The sequence below is a fragment of the Bubalus bubalis genome, chromosome 3 (genome assembly GCF_019923935.1).
Source record: "Bubalus bubalis isolate 160015118507 breed Murrah chromosome 3, NDDB_SH_1, whole genome shotgun sequence".
NCBI lineage: Eukaryota > Metazoa > Chordata > Mammalia > Artiodactyla > Bovidae > Bubalus > Bubalus bubalis.
In genome coordinates, this window is record NC_059159.1 from 28,092,900 (window position 1) to 28,116,160 (window position 23,261).

Consider the following 23,261-nt stretch of genomic DNA (forward strand, 5'->3'; position numbering starts at 1 on the left):
CTAGGGGATGGCTGGGTGCCTCTGGTGCTTGCTGAGAAAACAGACCTCTGTTCTCTTTGCTTCTGCTTTCCCAGGCAGTATTTCATCCCACATACTCCACAGTCCTGGGCTATGTCCCTCTAACTCCTGGTTCCCTGCCAGCACCCACTTCCATGTTTCATCAAAGCCAGTCTTGCTTCCTTCCTTCGGCCTACTCCATACCCCATGTCCGAAACCCCTCTTTCTGTTCACGGGGAGAAGCCAGTGCTTTCCCTGGGTTTCAGGGCCCTGCGGGAGCCTAGACATGCTCACCCGCATGCTCTGTGACCTCTGGCAATTGACCTCCCCTCTGCGAGTCACAGATTCTACAGCTTTTCAAAATGAGTTGATGTGACAGGGCCTCCCAATATGTAAATGTTGAGTAAAGCGCATGCTAAGAGGACCCTAGGGTAGTCTGTGTGTAGACAGCAGGCGGAAGGTTTGGGTTTTGATTTGTTTTGCTGTTCGTGCCTCAGCTGCCTGCTCTCAGGTCTGGTGTGGCCACACAGGGAGGCGGAGTCTGGTGTCTTCATCCTTTAACCCCTGTTGAATGCCTACTGCCGGGGTCTCGGGGGAGGGGCACTCTTTGGATGTAAGAAATACAAAACTAGCCATCATTTATTAAGGCTTTTTAGGCCAGACACTGTACTCAGGTTGTTTTTTCCCCTCTCTTATACAATTTTTCAGATAATTGACATACCATAAAATTAAATTCAGTCTTTTAAAGCATTTGTTGTTCAGTCTCTAAGTCGTATCCAACTCTTTTGTGACCCCCTGGACTGCAGCTGCCTGGCTCCTCTGTCCATGGGGTTCTCCAGGCAAGAATAGGGAGTGGGTTGCCGTCTCCTTCTCTAAGGGACCTTCCCAGACCAGGAATTGAACCTGGATCTCCTGCATTGACAGAGTTCTGTCAAGAATTCTCGACAGGAGAATTCTCTGTCAATTCATTGACAGGGCCACCAGGGAAGCCCTTTTAAAGCATACAATTTAGTAATTTTTAGCATAATCACAAGTTCATGCAAATAACTCCACTGTCTAATTCCAGAGCATTTTCATCACCCCCAAAGAAACCCCACACCTGTTACCAGCCTCTCCCCATTTCCTGCTCCCTCGACATCCTGGTAGCCACTCACCTGCCTCCTCTTTCTGTGATTTCCTTATTCTGGTCCTTTCATGTAAGTGGAATCATGCAATTTGCGGTCATTTGTGTCTGTATTCTTAACTTAGCATAAGGTCTTTAAGGTTTAGCTGTGTTGCAACGAGCGTGTCAGCACTTCATGCCTTTGTATCGCTGGATGCCGTTTCAGTGAATGGATGGGCCACATTTTCCATCTGCTGATGGACACTGGAGTTGTCTCTGCTCTTTGGTAATTGTGAATGGTGCTGCTGTGAACATTCACATCCAGGTTTTTATTTGAGCACTTGCTCCCAGTTTTCTTGGGTTTGTGTACACCTAGGAGTGGGATTCTGGGCCATAGGGATTTTAAGTGTAACCTTTTGAGGAACTGCCAGACTGTTCCCAGCGGCCTTGCCATTTTCTTCCTGTGCTGGGCTGTGTTTCACCAATCCTCACATAAGATTCATGAGGTGCAGATGCACCTGTTGTCATACTCACTTTCGCATGTGAAGATGAAACTGGAAAGGTTTTCAGCAAGGTCATGCAGCTGGCGAGTTGGCAATTCTCTGGCCATGCTCGTGGCGATGGCTGAAGCAGTGTCTCTGCTCCCAGGCTTTGTGCCCTCAGGACGAGGGCCTTTGGCCGTGCTGGTCACAGGCTCTCCCTGGTGCCGGGAGCTCACGTGGTGATGAAGAATGTGACCCTGGTGGCTTGATCAGAAACTTGCGGGGCGGTGTCCGCTCCTAGGAGCCTTGTGTTCTCCATTTGTCTGGACTCCTGCTGGGTTTCATGCTCCTGTCTCCATAGCAGGCGCTCCCGGCCTGCTGGAGCCTCTTGCTCCCCAGTGTGTCTCCTGCTGGGAGTGGGTGCATGTGTGGAGGGCCTGGAGCAGAGGTGGATTCTCTTCCAGCAGACACTTGTCAGCTTGGCATCAGCTTGCCCATTGAACCTGTCCAAGGTCACTGATGACCGGCCCTCTTTCTCTCCTCTAGGCAAAGCCCATTTATGGCGGCTGGCTGCTCCTGGCTCCAGATGGGACGGACTTCGACAACCCAGTGCACCGGTCTCGGGTAAGGACTTCAGAGTGAATTCTTGGGGGAGGACTCACCAGAGAGGGTGCTCTGAGGCAGATGGACTGTGGGAGGAGGGAAGTGAGCTGTGGGTCCTAGGATGGTAGGATCCACAGGAAACCCTTACTCAGTGAGCTTGCAGAGCCCACAGGAACAGCCTCAGTTACACATAGTTGCACCTTGCCTTTCATTCAAAAGAATGCTACCTGTTCTGTGAGTCAGCTGTAGAAACAGTTAAATGGAAAAGGTCAGAGGGCAGTTCAGCACATGTTTGCATTGTGCTCTTTAGGTTCCCTGTTGCTTCAGTGTTGGGGTCCTGCTCCTGCAGCCCATCTCTTCTCCTCCTTTCCTGCCCATCTGGGGGCTCAACAGATGAACACAAGTGAAGGGAGGTGGCCTCCAGGGCCCACTTGGCTTCTGTCCCATCTCTGCTGGGCACCCAGCCCCTGGGGGCCGGGTTCTGCTGAACACAGGCTGCTGCTCAAGCAGGTGTGAGAGGAGCAGGGAGATGTCAGACCAGCAGCACCCCAGTCAGTGCTTATTCCTCTGTCAGAGGTCCCCTTGGATTTGGCTCCAGTTAGAGCTTGCTTTCCTCTTCCACATATGCTCCTCCGGGAACTGCCGCCCACCCCTGCCATCCCTTGATTCTGGAGGGCTTCTTCTCCCCTCTGGGTCTCTGCTGCCCCAGCCAGAGTGTCACACTCTGGGATGGGGCCGTGGTACCCGTAGAACATGCCTTGTATCTGGGGTCTTCAGGCTTCCTCTGGAATGGGTTTTAATTTTAAAAACAACTCACAGGAGCCTTTGGAGAAGGCAATGGCACCCCACTCCAGTACTCTTGCCTGGAAAATCCATGGATGGAGGAGCCTGGTAGGCTGCAGTCCATGGGGTCGCTAAGAGTCGGACACGACTGAGCAACTTCACTTTCACTTTTCACTTTCATGCATTGGAGAAGGAAATGGCAACCCACTCCAGTATTCTGGCCTGGAGAATCCCAGGGACGGGGGAGCCTGGTGGGCTGCCGTCTATGGGGTCGCACAGAGTCGGACACGACTGAAGCGACTTAGCAGCAGCAGCAGCACAGGAGCCTTGGGAATATTTCTTGGGAAGGGCCCAGGTGGCCCAGCCTTCTGCAGGCCCTCTTGCAAGGCCATGTGAGTGCCCTGTGCCTGCCACCCAGGTGTGAAGACCACGGGAGCTACTGTGTTCAGTGGCTGCAGTAACTGGGGGGCAGCCCTTTCTCCTATTTCGTATTTAGGTCACTAAATGGCAATAGAATTGCCATTTCCAGCTTCTGATGGGAAAATCATTATTATAAATGATATAATTCTGGTCCAAACTAAAGAGCCATGATATTTTAGTTCATTCTTTTTTTTTTAGTTCATTCTTGTGGCCTTATTGCTAGTAGAAGTATGAATTTTGCTGGACTTGTTGAAGATAGATTATGGGTCTTCGTGACGAGCTCTGAGATCTGGGGCCCAACAGTCTCATGTTCTAGACACGCCCCCTGCCCCCACACATTCAAAGGGAGGGCCTCTCTATCCCCATGTCAGTGCCATTGGGCTTCCATCAGCCCCGGTGGCCTGGCCTTTGGGTAGAGGGCGGGGAGGGGCCCCTTTTTCTGGTCAGTCCCTCCCTGGATATCAGAACCATTCCCACTGGTTGCCCCTCCTCAGTTTTGATTTTTGTTACTTCTCTCCTCCTCAGTGAATCTTGGAGCCTGGCTCACTTTCCCCTTTCTTACACTCCCTGTGGCTCGCTGGAACAACCCTTTTATATCACTTTTCCAGATGTTCCCAGAAGTGGGGAATCAGTGCCTAGCAATTCTCAGGTTATCCCATAATCAGGTCAGGTAATTCAACAAATTATGAATTCGCACGTATTGTAATAAGCCCTGTGCTTGGTACATGAGGAATAGAGAAAGTTGATCCGGGCATGGCTCCTGCTCAGGAGAGCTCGCAAATTGAAACAGACCAGGCAGCTTTTTCAGCCTCAGTAACTGGAGACATGCTGGGTTTGGGCCTCTTGCTGGCCCAGTCCTGACTGACGAGGCCCTGCTCTTCCACCCCGGGGCCCCGGAAGTGGAAGCTGTGCTGCCCGCAGGCCTCAGCGGCAGGCCTGTCACTGAGGTGACAGCCTCAGGTGCAGGGGCTCCGCGTGAGGAGGCGGCCAGAACCCTCCCAACTCCTCTGTGTTCTGTTGCAGAAATGGCAGCGCCGGTTCTTCATCCTCTACGAGCACGGCCTCTTGCGCTATGCCCTGGACGAGATGGTAAGTGAGCTCTCCACCCCACCCTGCCCCAGCCTTTGCCAGGCCTCTCCAGCTCTGTGCTCTCACTGCGGCTTCTGCTCCGAAGCCTGGAGTTTTGAAGCACGTGTGGCAGCTAGTTGCGGTGGCCCTTAACGGCCCTGACCTTTGCTTTGAGGTACCTTCTGTGGCCACAGGTGAGAGTCAGTAGTGAGGGAGGAGGTCCTTTCTGTTTAGGGAGAAGGAGCCCCTCAGTAAGAAGTGGAGGGGCTGCAGGGCAGGTGGGTGGGGTGGCCCTGCGTGGGCCTGTGCCCGCCAGGCTCTGCAGACCCCCCTACCCTGGCCCAGGGCTCCTCTCAGGTCTGTGGCTGTAATTGGTGTCGCTTATCCGATTCATTGTTCAGAGGCCTCCTGGCCATGGGGTTGGTGTTCCTGTCGCTAAGTTGGGTGTGCAGGCCCCGTCCTGTCCTGCCACCTGCCTAGTTTGCTTCCTGGGCTGGAGGGATATTTACCAACCTGGTGCAATATTCTGGCTTTTCTTTTCCACTCATTTTGTCTCCTGGCCTTTTCTCTAAAGGAGATGGTCTCTCCTGACTAATCTAAAGTGTGACTGAATTCCAAAACTGAGTACCTTTTCCTGTCCATTGGAACGTGTGAGTGTGTGTGCGCTCAGCGTTTTTAATTGGGACGGTTCGGGAACGTCCATTCATGTAGCATGGTGGACCCCACCCTTTCAGAGTGCATCTGCTTGCTGCAGGGGTGTGAGCAGAGGACGCTGCAGTCCGGTGGACACGTGGATTTTTGGTGGTTGTCACCACGGGTGCGTTAGCAGGTCATCAATGCTGTTTCCACGTGGGGGGGTCCTCATCATTGTGATGCCACGTGGTCACCGTTTTGTTTAGAGGACACGTTAACGGGTCTGATATCTAAGGATGCAGTTGATAGGTATGGCACTTTGTTCTGTGTCGACTAGTGCCTCGTTTCCTTCTAAAAGAGAATTTTCTTTTTCTTCTTTCTTTCTGATGAAGATGTTTGTCAACAAGGATGGGCTGCAGGGGCTTTGCTGTGGCCCCATCTGTGTCCAGAGCAGCAGGAGGTACTGGGGTGGTGGCACTGTAGGGGTTGGGGTAGAGTAGAATTTGCTGGCGGCAGGAGCAGGCGAGTGGATTCACCTGGACACACACGTCCTTTGAGACTGCACTGCCCCGTGTGTTCTCCCAACCTGGCCATCACCCCCGCAGGTGCCCTGAGATGGGAGCTGGGCCCGATGCATGGGGGTTTACTTTGTCCTCCTTGTGCCTGGCTAACTGCTCTGAAGTCCTGCAAAGACTGACCGTGGGGAAGGGGCCTCGGAGTTCACTGGATGACTTCCAGGCAGGAGTGCACCATGAACCATCCTGAAAAACAGTTCCTGGACTTGGCTTGGAGACTGATAATTTGATCAGGAAATCTTTCTTTAGGTCCAGCTGGGGTTTGGTACAGGCTGTGGTCTCTTCAGCTCAGCTGCACAGCATGAGGGCGGCCGCTGGGTAGACACGCAGCACACACTGGTCTGAGAGCTGGTTCTGCATGGCCCCACGTGCCCTCTACACTCGCTGCCGCCTGCCCGTCCTGAGATGCTTGGGCAGAGGTGGGGCGTGCTGCACTCAAGAAGAAGGAAACCCTGGAAAAGCAGGGCTGTGGGGAAGGTGGTGGGTGCCAAGTGGAGGAGTTGGCCCTGCTCGTGGGTGAAGGGATTGGCTGGCGCTGCTCTCAGTGCAGGCGTACGGCCCCTCCAGGGGTAAAGGAGTGTCATTTCTCTGTGTGCCAGGGAGCGGTAGCCGTTGTGTTGAAGCACCTGTAAAGTGACATGTTTCCTTGTTGCCTTAGGAAAGCCCCCATGGTGGATGTTCTGAGAAAGCCTCCGGAGGCTGGCATTGTGGGGCTTGCAGGGCTGGAACGGTCTCTCCAACCCTGTGGTCTGTGTGAGGCCCTTTCTTCACAGCTGACTCCCGCCTCCACCTGGAGTGGGTGGCGACGGCGCCGAAGTTGCTGTGCGAGGCCTCCAGGGCCGCACGGCAGAGCTGCCGTCCTGAGGCTCAGCGGCGCCAGGGCGCACAGGTGCCGCCAGACAGCGTGCAGTGCCCAGGACGGCCCCACAACCAGTGCCGGCCCAGAGACCCTGTGTGGCCTGGTCAGTGGCTTACTTATGTTTTTTTAAGAGATTTAAGCATGTTTGACTTGCTGTCATCTCTGTTCTTACAAGGTTCAGAAGGACTTCTCGTGAGATTTCCCGGGAGTGGGGGGACAGTGGGGCGGGGCAGTGCTGGCTGGGATGCTGTGTGCCCGTGGAGTAGCCTGGGCTTGTTCTCGCTGTGGGGGTTTCTGTGGGGTGTCCTGCACATCAGGCAGCTGCAGGGCCAGCAGAGCTGCTCGTGCAGCTCACAGCCAGGGAGCAGACGGGCACCTCTTCTCACGGCTGCTCAGGGCAGTCAGACCTCCTCCCCACCCCGGCCCGTGTAACAGCCATCTGGTTGTTGGTCTCCAAGAGCAGCAGCTCCACATCCAAGCACTAGCTAGGCCTCCAAGATGAGAGGAGCAGGGCCCTGGCGAGAGCAGCAGCTCTGAGCCACCCCCAGCCACTGCTAATGTGCCACCCTGAGTTTAGTTTTGCCCCATCCCTTTCCAACTAATCTATTGCATGTAATAAATTGTAGCATTTTATGGCTAGGCCCTTAACACTTAGTCACAGTTTGTTTCAAATTGTTACTTGGGCTTCTACATTTACAGTATTACTATTTGTTTTAATTTGCTTAAGTGTGGTCTAACAAACTGGCTTTTTTCCCTGTGTCCCTAGGCCCCCGATAGTTCTTGGTCCCCCTCTCTGCACTGTCTGACCTGGGGTCTGTGGAGCACAGGTCCTGTCAAAATTGTTGAGTTGAAATCATCAACTTTGTAAGTGCTTTGCTGCAGGACTTCTGTTAAGCACTGGGAGGAGGTGGGATCTGGGTACTCCTGGGGGAAGGATTAGGTGTGTACTGCCTTGAAGCTCTTAGTGGTTCCTCAGCAGAGAGAGAACACACTCCAGAGGGCTCAGAGCATAGGTGGGGACTCCGAGTGGAAAGGGGCTTTGGTCCCTGGAGGGCTGCTTGGAGACACCTTTCTGTGTGGGGTCTCCTGCTGGGTCTGGGGCCTCAGGCTAGTTTGACTCCAGAGGTGACTGTTGCCTTTCTCTTCCAGGCAGCTCTGAGATGGGACTAACCTTCGGGATCACTTTTCCTTTTTTGGGAAATTTCTTTCTTGATACACCCACATACCCTGTAACTGGTGGGTGTGGAGGAGAGGCAAATTGCCCAAAAAAGGAAAAAAAATTTCCCAAACGCAAGCAGAGGTGAGGTGGGCTCAGGGCAGTCTCACAGACAAGTGGGAGCCTGAGCAGTTGGGCTGGGCCTCTGGTTCTTATGGAGAGGACAGAGGGAAGAGTCTGGAAGCCCAGCCGGCTCCCCCTCTCCTCTGCCTTTGTTTCTGCCCCTATGCTCTGCTGTTTCTGCGTCTCTGCCCTTGAGCGGTGGTGCTGGGGTCACTAGAAGGCTTTCCTGGGGGAGCTCCCCATCCAGAGGGGAAGCAGCCCCCAGTCTCAGGTGAGGTTGCTGGGCAGTGAGACTCGGGGCGAGGGGAGCCTGTGGCCAATGGGCTCTGGGAGCCTGTCTCTTGATTTCATTTTCTCTTCCTTTTCCTCTTGGAAGCCAGGCAAAAACATTTGTTGTTGTTGTTTGCTTTTAAACTATGGTAAAATATATGCAACAAAACGTACCACTTTAACAACTACAGTTGAGCAGCATTAAGCACACTCACACTGGTGTGTACCCACCACCACCACCCCTCCACCCCTCTCTGGACCTCTTCCCATCTGCCTGGGCCAAAGCTGTGTCCCCATTAAACCCTTACCACACACCCTTCTACTTCCTGTGCCTCTGGATTTGAGGACTCCAGGGACCTCCTGTAAGTGGGGTCATGGTACTTGTCCTTGTGTGTCTGGCTTGTTTCACTTAGCATATGTCCTCAAGGTTCATTCATGTCGGAGCACATGATAGAATCTTCTTATCTGGAAGGTCTGATGCAGTTAACTCGGCTCTGAAGCGAACTGGCCATGGGTCTCTCCTCTGTGATACCTGTGGAGAGGCTGTGCCCACGCTTCCCCGGCAGGTGTGTGGAGTCCTCCCACTGTGTGCCCTGAGATTCCTGGAAAGGCAGCCCAGACCACAGCTATGCTGAGCTGCCTTCACGGGGGCCGTGCTGCCAGCTCCTCAGTGCGTGTCACACCCCAGTTGTGTAGCGGGGAGAGCTCTGGTAGCCCTCATGTGTCTTGCTGGAGGGCAGCTGTGGGCTCATCAGTCCCCTGGGCAAGGCGCTCCAGCCAGAGGAGTCACCTCAGGGTCTGTGCTCACGGGCGAGGCAGTGGCTTGGTCTGAGCACTCCTCAGAGGAACTGAGAGCTGCTGGGCTGTGGGTCTGCCTCCTTTACAGTTTTCTTCCTTAGGACAGTCTGGAGGATGCTTGATCCCAGGACCTTTGCCTACTTGGTTTTCCTTGCGTTTGGACCCCAGGGCAGAATGGGGAGGGACTCAGCTTGGCCAGCTGCCTGTGGGGACACTCCCCTGCAGCCCAGTCTCCATCACACCCCTGCATCAGAGCCTCCAGATTGCAGGGCCCAGGGACCACAGTTTCAGTAGCCACCCCTGCCACTTGAAGAGGCACAGGCACCAGAGCAGCCCTGCTCTAAGTGCTGGCTCTCCCTCCCCCACTTCCCCGCCTCCTGGAGCTTTCCCAGGCAGACTGATTATTCTGATTCACTGGCAGCCATGGTGGCCATCATGTCCACAGCCATGGCAGGAGGCCATGTGGCCACAGGAAGGCCCCTTTCACGGTGAAGCACACAACTCGTTGGGACCCATGTGAATATTAAATACAAAGCTGAACCACAGTGCACACCTTCTTCAGGGCAGTGGGTGGATTGTGGAGTCAGAGAAGCTTTCTGGAAGGAGTGGGGGCCTTGGCCACCACCCTGCTGGTCACAGGGGTTGCAGGGGTGCCATGTGCTTAGCCTGGCGCTCTGTCTGTGGCTGCTCTTCAGCACGTCCTCTATCGTGATGTTCGCTCCAGTTACTGCTTGACAGGTACTGCCCTTCCATTTCAGATAAGAAACCGAGGTCCCAAGAGATGGTGGCATCACTCAACTTGTGGGTGTCAGAACTGGGAGTTTGCGAGCTGGTGAGATGCCTTCTGGGAGAAGGACGGGTGCTTTCCCCAGTGGCCCCACCCCCCGCCCGCCACTGCTGCTGCTGCGTCTAGTGGTGGGCCGCTCGGCCGCACCTGGCCACTGCGTGTGGTGTGGGGAGGGGAGCTGGGTGCGGGCTGGCTGGGCTCTTGGCCTCCGGCCCACCCTCGGATTTGTCTGTGGCCACAGAGGGGAGCTCTGGTGGTTTTCCGTGTGCCTTCCAGCTCCTTGAACTAGACTCACTTCAGACTTGCAGTCGGGTGTGTGAATGTACCTTCAGAGGTGTGTGGAAATTGCAGTAAAGAGTTCACCCTGTGCCTCCAAAAGGCAGAGAAGCTTTCTGTGACCCCTGTCTGATGCCTTATGAATCAGTCTCATGTCTTTAGATTTATTTGTAAACCTTTCATGCATTTGGCCTGGCTTTGACCTCTGTACTTTTCCACCTGGGTTCAGCTTCCAGGGCACGGAGGCAGACCTACTGTGTCAGGGCCGGGGGCCCGAGGGGTGCAGGGAGAGGGCACTGGTGTGGAGTCTGTACCTGGAGGGTTTCCTCCAGTGCCCCTTCTCTGAGGAAGTGGCCGGTTTGCCCTCCACATGACCTCAGAGGCTCTTGGACCCACAGTGACCCCTAAATGTTTTCCTTCCCTCCTCTGCTCAGCTGTCCCTCCTCAGTCCTGTGGTTGCTGTGGTAAAAATGGCAGTTCAAAAAGTAACTTTAAACTTGGAAGTGTTTTCATCCTTATGTCAGCCTGTGAGCAAGATGGGGGCTGTGAAAGAGCAGGGGCCGCCCCAGCCCTGTGGGCGCTCCGCGTCCCGCAGGGCTCTGCCGGTGCTGTCACAGGCAGGCTGGCGGCCTCTGTCCCCCCATGGAATCCTGCACAGAAGCGTAACGGGAGCTGTAAACTGACGCAGTCTGGTGCTACTTCCGTTGAAGCTGTGCATGATCCCACCCTTCCTTCACCACCCACCAGCCCAGCAGCCCTGGCTGGACTGGACAGACCTCCCCAGACAGAATCACCCTGGTGCCTCAAGGCCCAGCCCGCAGCCTGCATGAGCAAGCCTGTACCACCTCTTCCGTGTCCGCCGGTTAATTATTTTTCCAAAATAATGAACTTAAAAAACATTTGCCAAAGTCTGAGTGCTTTACCAGTGTGAACAGCCACCCTCCCTCCACCCCCCCCCTCCGCCCCGCCCCATTCTGTGAGCTCTGAGGCCTCTGCAGGGGCTGGGTGAAGGGGAGAGCAGCCGGGGGGGGCGGGGACGGGCTGCTGCAGGACAGCTCAGCAGGAGTGCTCGGGAGCCAGGCCCCAGCCAGATGTCAAGAAGGTGACTCCAGGCTTGAGGCGTTGCACCCCTGCCTGCTTTCATTTTTAGACTTGAGGGCTGCAGCCGAATTCCTTGTCCTGTCTTGACTGAATCATGACAGCTACACACCATTTTCACCTCTCGGGGAGGGGTGTTGTCACAGTTAATTCCTTAATGACTCAAGTATAAGTGCATTGGGGTTGAAATATAGTCTGCAAAGGGCTCTGCCTCTGGGCTTTCTGCAGGCTGCCTTGCCCTGGAGCATCCTTGGGTCAGCTTCAGGTTACTTGGAAATGTTACGGTGGGTGACAGGAAAGGGCATGATGAACCCAGCTGGGACTGGGAACTCCTCCCAACCAAGCCCTGTTGTCCAAAGATCAGGGGTCAGCGGTGGCACTCAGAAGTGTCACACACCTGCCTTCCTCAAGTATGACTCCCTGGGACGCAGAAGGCTGCACCCATTAGAGTGAAGCATTCTATGGTACAGGTGTTCCCTGGAGACTGGTGCCAGACTGTAGGCCCTTCTCACTGAGTGGAGGAAGAAGCCTGGGACACAGGCTTGTTAAGATGTCTGAGCCTGGTGTCTACTGGAAAGTACAGCATTCTGCCTCTGGTAGCTTTTTGTTGTCATTTACCACTCTATCTGCTGGCCTGGGTGACATTTCTCAGTGTGGAACAGCTAGGGGGTGGAGGCCACCAGTGGTTACTTATGGGACTGTTTGGAATGAAGAACAGAGCAGACTCCTGGGAGTTACAGCAGAGGGGTTTCAAGAGTGACCGGGTCCAGAAGTCCATTTGTGGTTGGGGAAATCCACCAGTAGGTATGGGGTTACCTGGTCCTGAAGGGAAGGTCTTGCTGTTTCCATGGGGCCTGAATCTGGGGCGGGATGGATGCTCTGTGCTGCCAGTGCCTCAGAGAGCAAAGAAGTTAGAGGAGAACATGCACGAGTGAGTGGGTGCAGAGGCTCAGATAGAAAGGAGCACGTGCATACCTGCCAGGTGGGGTGGGAAGGCTCTGCAGGTAACCCTGAATCATTCAAAGAACCAAGAGAGGACACACGCACCACTCCCGGGGGGGCTCCTTCCTCTGTCCCTGGTCCCCGGGACGCAGATTTCTGTATGAGTCTTCCTGCACAGGGCAGTGAGCGCTTCAGGAAGAGCCTGCTATTTGCCTGCATAGACGGAACCTTAAACTGTGCATGTGGGTGTGGGAGAAGCCCGGCACCTGTCAGCTGACCCAAGGGTGGAGATGAGTCTGCCATCCCCTTTGATTCTGGCATGTCTGTCGTACGCATTTAAGAAGGCTCTCCCTGCCCCGGAATCCTCCCTCTCCGACTTTGAGGCTCTACTGAGAGGACCTGGGGCCTGGGCCCGGCGAGTGCCTTTCTGTGTCCCTGTGCCATCCTGTGCGCCTTCATCCCTTCCCAGTTACCATGTGCTCAGTCATGGGCGGCAGGGGGAGACGCGCTCCCGACTGTGTCTGGTGCCCTCAAGCCCAGTGAGAACCACGGTCCTCTTTCTGACTCCCCTGGTGTGCCCACAGCTGTTGTGGGACACCCGTGGCTTGTGAACAGGGGGGCTGCAGGTGATTTTACGTCCTGCTGCCCACTTGGGGCCCCTGCCAGCCCTCTGCATGTGCACGGCTCTTACTCACAGAGATGGAGGGGGTCATGGGATGGTTGGAGCAGCAGTTCTGTGAGCTGATGGAGGGGTTTCTGGGGATCTCACTCTCTTCAGGGGTAGCAGCTGAGACTGGGCTGTGGTGGGCATCCTTGGTGGAGGTCCTTAGAGCTGTGGATAGACTTCTGTGGCACTGCAACTCTGGTCTGGAGGGTGAGCATCTGCGTTAATGGGCTGGGTGGGTCTGGCCCTCCTGCAGGGACAGGTGTGACTTTGGGTTTTAGGAAAGGAAGCAGCTTGGAATAATTGGTTAGGGAGCAAATTAAGTAGCAGTAGGGAGAGAACTGTCGAAAGAGAGTCATTTTATGAGCGTCAGCAACAGGAAACATTTGGGGTCCAAGAAACAAAGCCAAGTGACTGGTATTGGTGTGTGCGTGTGTGCACCCACGGTGCCCCACACATGCCTATGCAGGGCCGGGTGGCTCGAGGCCAGGCTGCAGAGTCCTCCAGGGCACAGCCCTGCGCCCTGACTTCTTGGGACCCCGTCATGAGCCCAGCCCTCCCTGCCTGACCGTTTTTTTTTTTTAACTTTCCTGGGAAACAGGCAATACAAACAGTCTGATAAGCCAACCCATGTAAGGTATTAAATGGAGGACTAGATCAGTAATGTTTATGTTATTCTGACCCTGTGAAAACTGCCACTCAAGCCACGTAATGACCGTGGCTATGTTTCCTTCCACACTTGGTTTCTCTTGACGTTTATGGTTGCCCTCCCCCATTCGTTTTGATTTATATTTAACTAACCTTAATTGAACTTTACACTTCTGACAGAACTACAAAGTTCTCCTTAGTGTGGGCAAGTCCTTCGGTCAGAGAGTCTTCTTTTTTTCATATTCACATCCCTCATGGAGACCTCTCTCTGCTTGTCCCATCTGGCCTGGCTCTTCTCCAGGCCTGCTGCTTAGCTCTTGACCTGGGCTTCCCTTCAGCTTCCTCCTGAGGGTTTTAGATTGATCTCTTATTTTTGGTTTGCTTCTCTACTTGGTAAAGCCTCTTGAGAATGGCACAAGGGAAAGAGTTTTGAGACCTCGCATGTCTAAAAATGCCTTTCTTGCCTATACTCTGGATTGGCAGCTGGACTAGTTATGGAATGTCAGGCTGGGAACAGTTTCCCCTTGGAGTTTTGAAGGCACCATTGTCTCTCATTTCTACCATTACCGTGGAGAAGTTCACATACGGTTCCTGACCCCATGCTGAACGAAGGGCGTTTTCTCTCTGGAAACTCTGAGGAGCTGCTCGTGAGCCCCTGGGCTCTAGAATTGCATGGGCTGTGCTTTGCTGTGGGCCTGTTTTCTCTCGTTGAACCAGAAGCCTGTGTGCTTTTCAATGAGGAAAGTTCAGTTCTTCTGGTCCAGGAGTTTTCTTGTATTTTTTTTTTTCTTCTGGTAATTTTTTGTTTCATCTTCCCTGGTCTTTACTCTCAGAGCTCCTGTTATTTGGCTGTTGGTTCCTTTGGACAGTCTCTAATTTTATTATCTTTTTGCATGGCTTTGTTGTTCCTGAGACCTCATTAACCTTGCTGTAAACCCTTCTATTTCTGATCCCAGTGATCCTGTTTTGTTCTATTCTGGTTCTTATGTCAGTTGTGATACTTATAGTTTCTTGGGGCTCATTTCTTGTTCTCTGTGTATCCCTTTTTATAGCATCTTATTCCAGTTTCATGGACGCAGTACTGTCTCTTATAATTCCAGTTATTTTGAAATTCCATTCTGTCTCTGGTCTGACTTGCTTTCTTCTTAGTTCCCTCCCTGCCTCTTTTGTCTTGGGCTTTCTCAAATGACTGTGACCCATAGCTGTACATTTGCATTGAAGAACATTGAAGAGGTTATGTGTATGCAGGGCTTATGTGGTGATTGGCTGGCCTTGTCTTAGAAGGACAGTCAGGCTGGGAACTGGAGAGCCCTCAGATCCAGGTCCTCCCCTCTCCTGTCTGGGGCGGCCTCAGCTTTCAGGATGATGACTTTCATGGAATCTTCCACCTTCTGCTCCCCGCCCCTACCCCGCCATGCACACACACCCCCACCACGCCCCCCGACACACACCCACTCCGCCATGGTGCTTCCAGCCCTGAGTCCAGAACCCCTTCAGAGAGGTCCTGTGGGTGCTGCCCATGGGAGCCTGCCCTGTGGGCTGGTGCTCCTTGAATGGGGACTGCCCAGCCCTCCTGCCCATCTCGCCTCTGAGGTCGGCGGAGGTGCTGGGCCAGCCCTGAGCGTGAGGAATTCTGGGACCGCTTGAGTTGGCTCCCCCGGGTCCCTCTCCAGGTGTGCACAATTTATTTACTATCCCACATCTTCTGCTTTCTCCTGTTTTTTGTCTTTGAGAGTTATACCTTTTAAAAATCTGTGGTCATTTTTTATCAGAGTTTTATCAGCAACTTGAATGCATCTCCGTGTGATTTTGGCCGTGCTTGACTGGAGGCCCCTCGTGCGTTTCAGGAGTCAGTGTCCACACTGGGCATCCCCCTCGTGAGCCCCGCTCCTCTGTCCTCTCCTAGATCGTCTGTGGGGCAGGTTGTTGCCCTGGGTCTGCACAACTCGTGTGCCTGGTGGGGTGTCTTTGAGAGTGAGCGTAAATATGCCTGCTGTGGGTGTGTGTTCACCTCCTGAATTAAGGCTGCAGTGCCTTTTATGAAAAAGAGATACTTTTCATCTCTTAGGAAACAGTTCTTCTGGTCCAGGAGTTTTTGGATCAAGATGAAATTCTTGATTCTCTGGTTGGAAACCCCAGGGTTAACGATGACCGCTGTTCCAGAAAAGTTAGATGGAGACTCCGTCTAATCTCCCTTTGGTGAATAAGGCCCTTGACTGACTGGGCCCAGGCCCCTACTTGCACCAACAATAAGACGCTTGTTGGCAGGGGCTGGGCAGCTCCTGTAACTGATACTCTGGCCGCCGTGAGAATGGCCATGGGGGTGTGCGGCGCGGGCCTGTCCTCGCTCCGGGCCGTGCGCGCTTGTTCCCTCTCCCACACTGTGTGTTTTCCTCACGGTGCTCCCTGCGACCTGAAGGAGCCAGGAGAGGGTGATGCGTTCACCCACTTGCTGTGTGCCGTGGGCAGGCTGGGAGTTGGAAAAAGGAAGATGAGGAAGAGTCCTGCCGTCCAGAACCTCACAGCCGATATCAGGCAGGAGGGTTAGCCGGCACGGGGGCACGGCGCTGAGACACACATGCCCTGCCTGGCCCCAGAAGTGCTCCCTGCAAGCTCCGGATCGCCCTCGGGAGGGACAAACTCAGAGCATTCCAGAGGTGGGCGTTCAGGATTGGTCAAAGCACACAGATGGTGGTAGAAGATGGGACTAAAGAAAGGGATTTCTGCCCCCCAAAGCCAGAAATAAATATTTCATGGTGAAAAAAGATCGTTGTGTTTAATGAAACTATGCTAACGGTTCCCTGTGTCACCCTCTGCAGCACAGTCTTGAACAACTACCTGTTAGGTCACCAGGTACTGTGTTTACTCTGTTCCGTACTGCAGGCATTCAAGTCGCTTGGAAGTGTTTTCTTTCTTCTTTTTCTTTCTTTCTTTCTTCCCTACTCTCTTCCTTTCCTTCTCTCTCAGTATAATGGTTCAGGCGACGATCCCAGAAGCAGAGTTGCTGGGTCCAGGCTGTGCACCGTCTTGAGGCAGTTGATAGTTACTGCCAGATTGTGCTCTGGAAACTCCGTGCTCCTCAGCTGGGAGGAGGGTGTCCTCTCCATTTTCCTCCCTCCATGTCCGGATCCCCCAGGTTTGTGTGGTTGTCCTGGAGGTTGTAGAGGGGTGCTTTCTGAGCGAGGCACCCCACAGACGGTTAGACCGTATTTGTAGTCTTAAAGAACTGATACAGCCTGAAGCATTGGAGCCCTGATGATAACTGAAAAGCCTTATTTTAGCTTCCATTTCATTCCTCCACAGTCAGACCAGAACCAGCGGCAAAGGAAGTTGGAGTGGTTGGCATCACACCTCGGCCTCTTGCACCTCCCCATGCTTCTGAGAGCTAGGGGACTGGAGCAGGCAACTTAGGGGTGGCCCTGCCAGGAGCCGGGCACCACTGTTCCTTGCCACAAAGCTGCTGTGTGGCCATGACATCTGCCTGGCTTACAAAGCGTGGCAACAGCCTGGAGGGGTGGGGTGGGGTGGGAGGGGGCTGCAGAGCCCTCTGCTCCTGCTTGCTTCCTTTTCCCTGGAGTCCGACGCACCCTCCCTGCCTGCTGCACGTCGCCCCAGGCCCTTCTCTCTGTCATCCACTGGCCTTTCAGAGTTGGACCAAGACAAAGGTTTCCGGCCCCAGAATGTCCCTGCTTGCTTAATTCCCATGCTCTAAAAATATCCGTACAGAGCTTCTTCCTGCCCAGTCTCCAGTCTCCTCCCTACAGAATCCGCCTGGCTCCCCCTCCCCCTCCCCCAGGGAAGAAATAAGATCCCCATTTCATTGCTCTTTCTAGGCTCAGAGTGGAATAAATAAGAAACGCCGGGTTTCCACAGTTGAAAGGGGAAAACTGCCTTTGTTCGGCCTGGAGGGCTGCCACCCGCCTGGATCTGGGTCTGCACTCTGAGGGTCCTGCCTCCTGCTCTGGGAAGGGCACCAGAGAGGAAGAAAGATGGGGGGGACAGGAGCCCACGTGGGGTGGCGGAGGGAGGCCAGCCTTCTGCAGCCGGCGGGCCTCCTGCAGTGAGTTGCTGTGGGAGTGAGGCCGGGCTCCCAGGCCCCTGCCTGCCTGGTCAGTGTGGACCAAAAAGGAGTCTGTGGGAAGCCTCCACCCTGGGAGGCTGCGGAGGCTCCTGCAGCTTTCTCAGGCATTCCTGGATTGGGCTGGAGCCTCAGCCCCTCCCCCCACCCCCAAACCCTGGATGCGTGCCTAATTGAGGCTTCATTTATTCCCCCATTTTCTCAGCTCCGTAGAAAGAGACAGGCAAGTGGGTGAGGCCTCCTGATCCTCCTCAGAGCATGGGGGTAGTAAGGGGTGGCTGGGGGAGAGAAGTACTCCAGGGTGGGCCTCCTCCATCCCAGAGGGGCTGTGGAGAGGGGAGGGGCAGGGAGGGGAGCCAGGGCAAAGGGGCTGCCAAGCTCGGCAGTGGTGGGAAGAATTTCTTTTTTTCTCCCCACTCAGAAACCCAAAAATAGCCATGTCAAAGGCACAAGCCTTGCAAGCTTGGAGCCAGCTGAAAGCCATTTGCTTCTCAGCCCTCCCTCTTTTCCCTCCTCTTCCTCACAGGCCCTTTCTTTCCAAACTCCTGCCCAGTCACGGGAGGACGGGACCCCCCCACACACACTGCTAGCCGCAGGAAGAATGGACATCCTCTCTTCCATTGCTACCCCAGACTGCGCCTTCACTGGTTCCCACAGGGAAGTCTAAACCCACTGCCCTGTACCCTAGTGTAAAAGGTCGCCCCTGCGTTTGCTTTTCTTGTAACTTTGAATTTGCTGATTAAGATTTCTTAAAATGAAGCAAATCTGTGGCTAAAATGTAGACAATTAAAAATATGTCAAGACTGGATTGGATCTTGAAGCCAAGGGGAGTGGTCATATGCAGGGGAGCAAATGCCACAAAAACTGTTTGCTGTTACAACTGTTTTTCCCAGTCATAAAAGTAACATACTCATTGCACAGATTTGCGAGAATAGGACAGCACAAAGATGAGATGATAATCTGACAATTTAGAAAATTCTCTGATGTGAACTTCTGGGGTTTATATGATGAGATGCCCTTTCTGGTTTCCTTGCTCAGAGTTACTCCCGCTGGGCATCATGTCTCTGCTGCCAGCCTGTTGCTCAGCCCTCTGCAGAGGGCAGAGTGGATGTCCTTCTGCAGGGGCACCCATCTTCAGGGGTGCTGCAGTGGAGGCTGACCTCCATCTGGGCAGCTGTGGCTTGACAAACAACGCGGTTTATTTCTCAAGTCCAAGATATGCGTGCAGCATGGCCGGGTTTTGGTGAGAGCTGACTGGTGAGAGCTGTCTTCCAGGTCCCAGACTGCTCCTGTGTCCTCACGTGGCAGAGAGCAGAGTGGACCTCCCAGAGGCCCCACCTCCTGGCACTGTCTCATTGAGGGGTAGGGCTTTAGTGAAGGAGTTTTGAGGAGACACTAAAGTTCAGTTCATAAAGAGGCCCTCCAGTGACGCTGGCCAGGCTCTGCCAGTACCCTGCAGCGTCCTGGGTGTAGGGTAATGGCCAGTTAGCCTGGAGACCTGTGTCCCTGCATCCTGGAGGGACTCTGCCTCGAGGTCCAGGTTGTCCAAAGTGTCATCAGTCTGGCCAGGGAGAGCACAGCACCAGCACGGGCCGCCCAGGCTCATGGCTTGTTAGGCTGCACTTTCTCCTCTTTAATGGAGAAGGCGATGGCAGCCCACTGCAGTGGTCTTGCCTGGAGAATCCCAGGGATGGAGGAACCTGGTGGGCTGCCGTCTATGGGGTCGCACAGAGTCGGACATGACTGAAGAGACTTAGCGGCAGCAACAGTTCCCCTCTTGGAACTCGTCAAAATGAAATGAAACTGAATTGGCCCGTCCTCAAGCAGCTTGTCAGAAAACACCTGGGTGGTTGTGTGTGGGCTGACTTCCAGCTCCGCCTGCTAGCTGACTGGTCACTTCTGTAGCCTCAACTACATCTTTGTGTTCTCGGTGGTGTGGGGAGAGGAGCAGTGCTTTTCAGGATGAGCGTGGATACTGGATGCTCTGGACGAGACTGCAGCTTCATGGCCTGTCTTCCCACCGCCCTCCTGTCTTGCTGCAGGGGCGAGGTTGGGGAGGGTCTGGCTCTGTTGTCAAACAAAGGCCTGCTTCCCCAAAGGAGCCCCTTCCTCTCAGGTTTAGGGACATCTGTTGCCTAATTAAGAGATGAACGTTTTGAGATAGTACATCTAGATTTTTTTAAGTGTGTATTTTCTGTGTTTTTTTTTTTTAAAGAAACACATTTTAGAACCATTTTGACAGTAGCATGGACAACAACAGGGACTCCAGTTGTGTATGTTTACTTGTTTTTGAAATTATTTTCTGCAGTGGTGACAGCCCCCGCCGCGGGGCCCTGATGGGTCCAGGAGACCCGGGAGGGCAGGGGCGGTGCAGAACACACGTCTCCAGGGTGCACACCTTTGTGGCTGGGCGGCGTCTGCTGGTAGCACCTCTCCCTCTCCATCCTCTGTGTCCCGAGGCTGCTGATGGGTCCAGAGAACTCGGGTGCTCCCAGGCCTCCGTGAGAGGCTTCTCTGAGGTTTCGCTGGGGGCAGACATCTGCTGTCAAGAACCAGGTGTGGGTGCCAGGAGAGCCAGCGGCAGTGGCGGGGCTCCAGGGGTGTGGGTGAGGCAGGAGAACTGGACCTAGAGGAGGTGAGGCGGGAGCAGATTGTAAGGTGGACCTTAAAACATCACCGGGTCAGCTCAGGGCCCAGGAAATGCACACCTCCAAGCCCTTGGTTGGGAGTTTCCAGGAGGAGAGATATGTGAGAGCGTCCTTTCTTAGACGAAGCCCCATCAGCCTGCCAGGCCTCAGCTTCTCACAGCCCTTGTTGGGCAGGGAAGTCTTTGCAAGCAGAGAATGAAGCAGAGAGCCTTGCTGTCAAGCCCTTCTCTCTGGAGGTTTTCCTCCTTCTCCCGCTGTTGGGAAGTTTAAGCAGGAGGACATCGGCACTGATGTGCTCCAGGCTTCCTACCCTGGGAGGGAGAGGGTCTGTGCCTGTGGGTTCTCTTGTGGACTGCGGAGAAGCGTTTGAGTCTGGGAAGAACAGGGTGCTTGTTCCAGGGCCCTGGACTCACTCCAGGAGGCTCCAACCCCTCTGCTGATGAGCCCCATGGATCCCTGGGAAGGAGCCAGGGAGCCTGTACAGGACGGGGTTTCAGTCCTGTGGCCGGGTTTTGTGGGTCAGAGACGGAAGGGCAGGATGCGTTGCTCAGCACCATGGCATTTGGGCACAGGCCTGTTCTGAGACAGGTTGGGGATGTCAGCCCTGGGCTCACAGCATGTGTGCCCTGGACCTGCACTCTTGTTGCAGGTGGATGCCTGTGGGCACCCGAGTGTCCCTGGAGCCTGCGGTCCCTGAGGGTCATGGGGAGGGTTGGGGGGCCGTGGCCGTGCCTGGCCTGTGTCCAGGCTGGGAGTCCCCTGCTGGACACTCTCGTTACTGCTCTGCTCCCCTGTGTTCTAAAACTTGGACAGCAGGGGAGGCCCAGTGACTTCTGATGTGGTGTGAGCTCAGAGCAGACTTTCTCGATTGTGTGAATTCTCAGAATAAATCAGAGAATTTCTCCATAAAAAGGTTATTTGAAGTCCTTTGGGCACCCACCTTGGGTGGGTTCTGCCTAGCCATATTCTGTAGTAGCACCAGCCCCACTTGGTTTCAAGGCTCAGCAGCGTGGTTGACAGGAGGGTGTGTGTGTCTGTGTGTGTGTGTGTGCGCGCGTGCGTGAGCAGCGTGGTTGACGGGAGGGGTGTGTGTGTGTCTGTGTGCGTCAGCAGCGTGGTTGACAGGAGGGTGTGTGTGTCTGTGTGTGTGTGTGTGTGTGCGCGCGCGTGCATGAGCAGCGTGGTTGACGGGAGGGGTGTGTGTGTGTCTGTGTGCGTCAGCAGCGTGGTTGATAGGAGGGGTGTGTATGTGCATGCCCATGTGACCCGCCTGCATGCTCTGTGTGGCAACAGGCTCCCCCGATTCTGTGTTCCAGCCGGACGCTCACACTGGGTGGGAGCCAGAGGAGCTGGACCTGGCGCTCAGGGCCGGGGGATGGAGGCGGGAGCCTGTGCCTGTGTGGGGTTACCTGGGCTCCGCTGGGGACAGGGACTCTCCTCTCATCACAGGAAGTGTGGCAGCCCCACCATGGTCCTCACCTTCCCGTGGGTGGTAGGGTTGCCTGGCATGGTCTTCACCTTCTCAGTTGGTCGAGGGCCTCCCAGGGTCACCCGAGGAGAGGACCTATGTCCCTCTTCCTCCCCTCAGGAGGTTGCCTGAGGTTTCGTTTTCTTTCTCACTGTGGCTGGCAGGGCCTTTGTGGGTGCTAACCCGAGCCTTGGGTGTTGGGGCCTGACGATACCACGTCTCCAGTCGTGCCCTCTCTCTCTGAACCCTGCTGGCGCTCACCCGCAGCAGGCTCGCAGCAGCTGTGTTTTCTCTCTCTTCTCCCCTCTGTTCTGCTTTCATCAGGTCCTCCCTGGCCCACCACAAGCTGCCTAGTGACCTGGTGCAGCCGGCCAGGGCCTGGGCATCCAGCCCGCGGTGCTGGGCCTGCTGCGGCTGTGAGCAGACTGGCCTCCTCTCCAGGCGGTTGTTCCCAGCCTTGGCATTAGAAGCATGAAGGGGCTTTTTGGTAATTCTGATTTAAAAAAGCCCCACCCCCAGAGAGTTTAAATCTGGGCATGGAACCTCCATTTAGTTATCTTTCCAGGTCATTCCATTATTCAGCAAAAGTTGAAAACCATCACGTTAAGCACTCAGGCCTTACAGTTTAGGACCTTTCGCCTTCTCTCCAGCCTCTCTGGTGGTTCCTGGTCCCCAAGAGTCTCTTCTGGCTGCTTCAGACCTCAGCATCGGGGGTCTTTCAGCACCAGGGTGAGCAGGGGCCCCTGCAGGAGGGCTTGCTGAGTGCCACGGCCCCAGCAGCTGCGTGGCTTCCAGCCCACCCATAGCAGACGATGGTGTGTTCTCTCCCAATCTGCCTGGAGCCGCTGGGCAGACCAGCACTGCCTTCCGCCCGGGCACGGCACCCTGCAGACCAGAGCTGGGGCGTGCATCTCCACAGCAGGGCCTGCTGCCTGTGTGCCAGTGCCCCCCGCCCTCTGTGAGCAGCCCCGGTCTCCATCTCGGCTGGAAGAATGGCTTCTGCTAGGAGGTGCCTTGAGCCCCTGGCCTTTCCCCTTTGTGCCCGCCCTCCCTCCCTCTTCACCCAGCATGCCCTGGAAGAGAGGGCTCCGAAACTTGTGCTGGAGGCAGAAAGTGTAGAACTAGTGTCTGCTCCCCGACAGGGCTCTCAGATATACAAGGAGCTGTGATGGGTTCTTCTCCAGGACTTCCCTGTAGAGTCCAGGTACGGGTGTGTAAGGTGGTGTGTGCCCTTGGACATGAGTGGAATCTGTACAACTGAAGGAGAAGGAATCGTGCTGGGTGCCTTGTGCACAGCGGTGGAGTTGCCTTTGGAGCACTGGTTCACAGTCTGGGCCACCTGGTGTGCTGGGGCCCAGGCAGGCGAGGGTAGAGGCTGGAATGATCCACGTGGTCCTGGATTCAAGTGGAGGACACATGTGTGTTTAGCTTCAGAGACACACACTCAGGAGAGAGACCCCGCAATTGATAGATGGGAGTAGGTGGGGGTTGGGGAAGTGAGTGTAGATGTGACTCTGCACAGGTTACACGCACCTGTGTTTCCTGGTCCGTCATCTGAGGCCTGGAGGCAGCAACGCCCCCAGAGCAGTGAGCATACCTAGTTCCTCAGTATTGATTTCTAATTCTGTTCTCCAGTGAAAGGAACCAGGGATCCTTGGAGAAATGGCTGATTCTAGGATCAGGGTAGGTACATACAAGCTGAGCCTGGGGCACCTTGCCCTGCACACAGTGGGACGTGTGCATGCTGGTAGGCCACACGGGCAAGGCCAGGACAGTTTGAGCC

General features: G+C 54.8%; 1 protein-coding gene across 11 annotated transcripts in view; it reads left to right on the forward strand.

Moving 5' to 3' along the window:
• Nucleotides 1-23,261, forward strand: part of LOC102394952 (myosin phosphatase Rho interacting protein) — a 92,889-nt gene that overhangs the window by 20,690 nt on the left and 48,938 nt on the right. For 10 of the 11 annotated variants that reach the window (XM_044939134.2, XM_044939139.2, XM_025280401.3 and 7 more), the window contains exons 2-3: nt 2,128-2,205; nt 4,411-4,476. In XM_044939134.2, the coding sequence (XP_044795069.2) occupies nt 2,128-2,205; nt 4,411-4,476 (144 nt within the window). Of the gene's footprint in view, nt 1-2,127; nt 2,206-4,410; nt 4,477-9,627; nt 9,702-23,261 lie in introns of all 11 variants that reach the window. The other variant, XM_025280402.3, reaches the window with a different exon arrangement.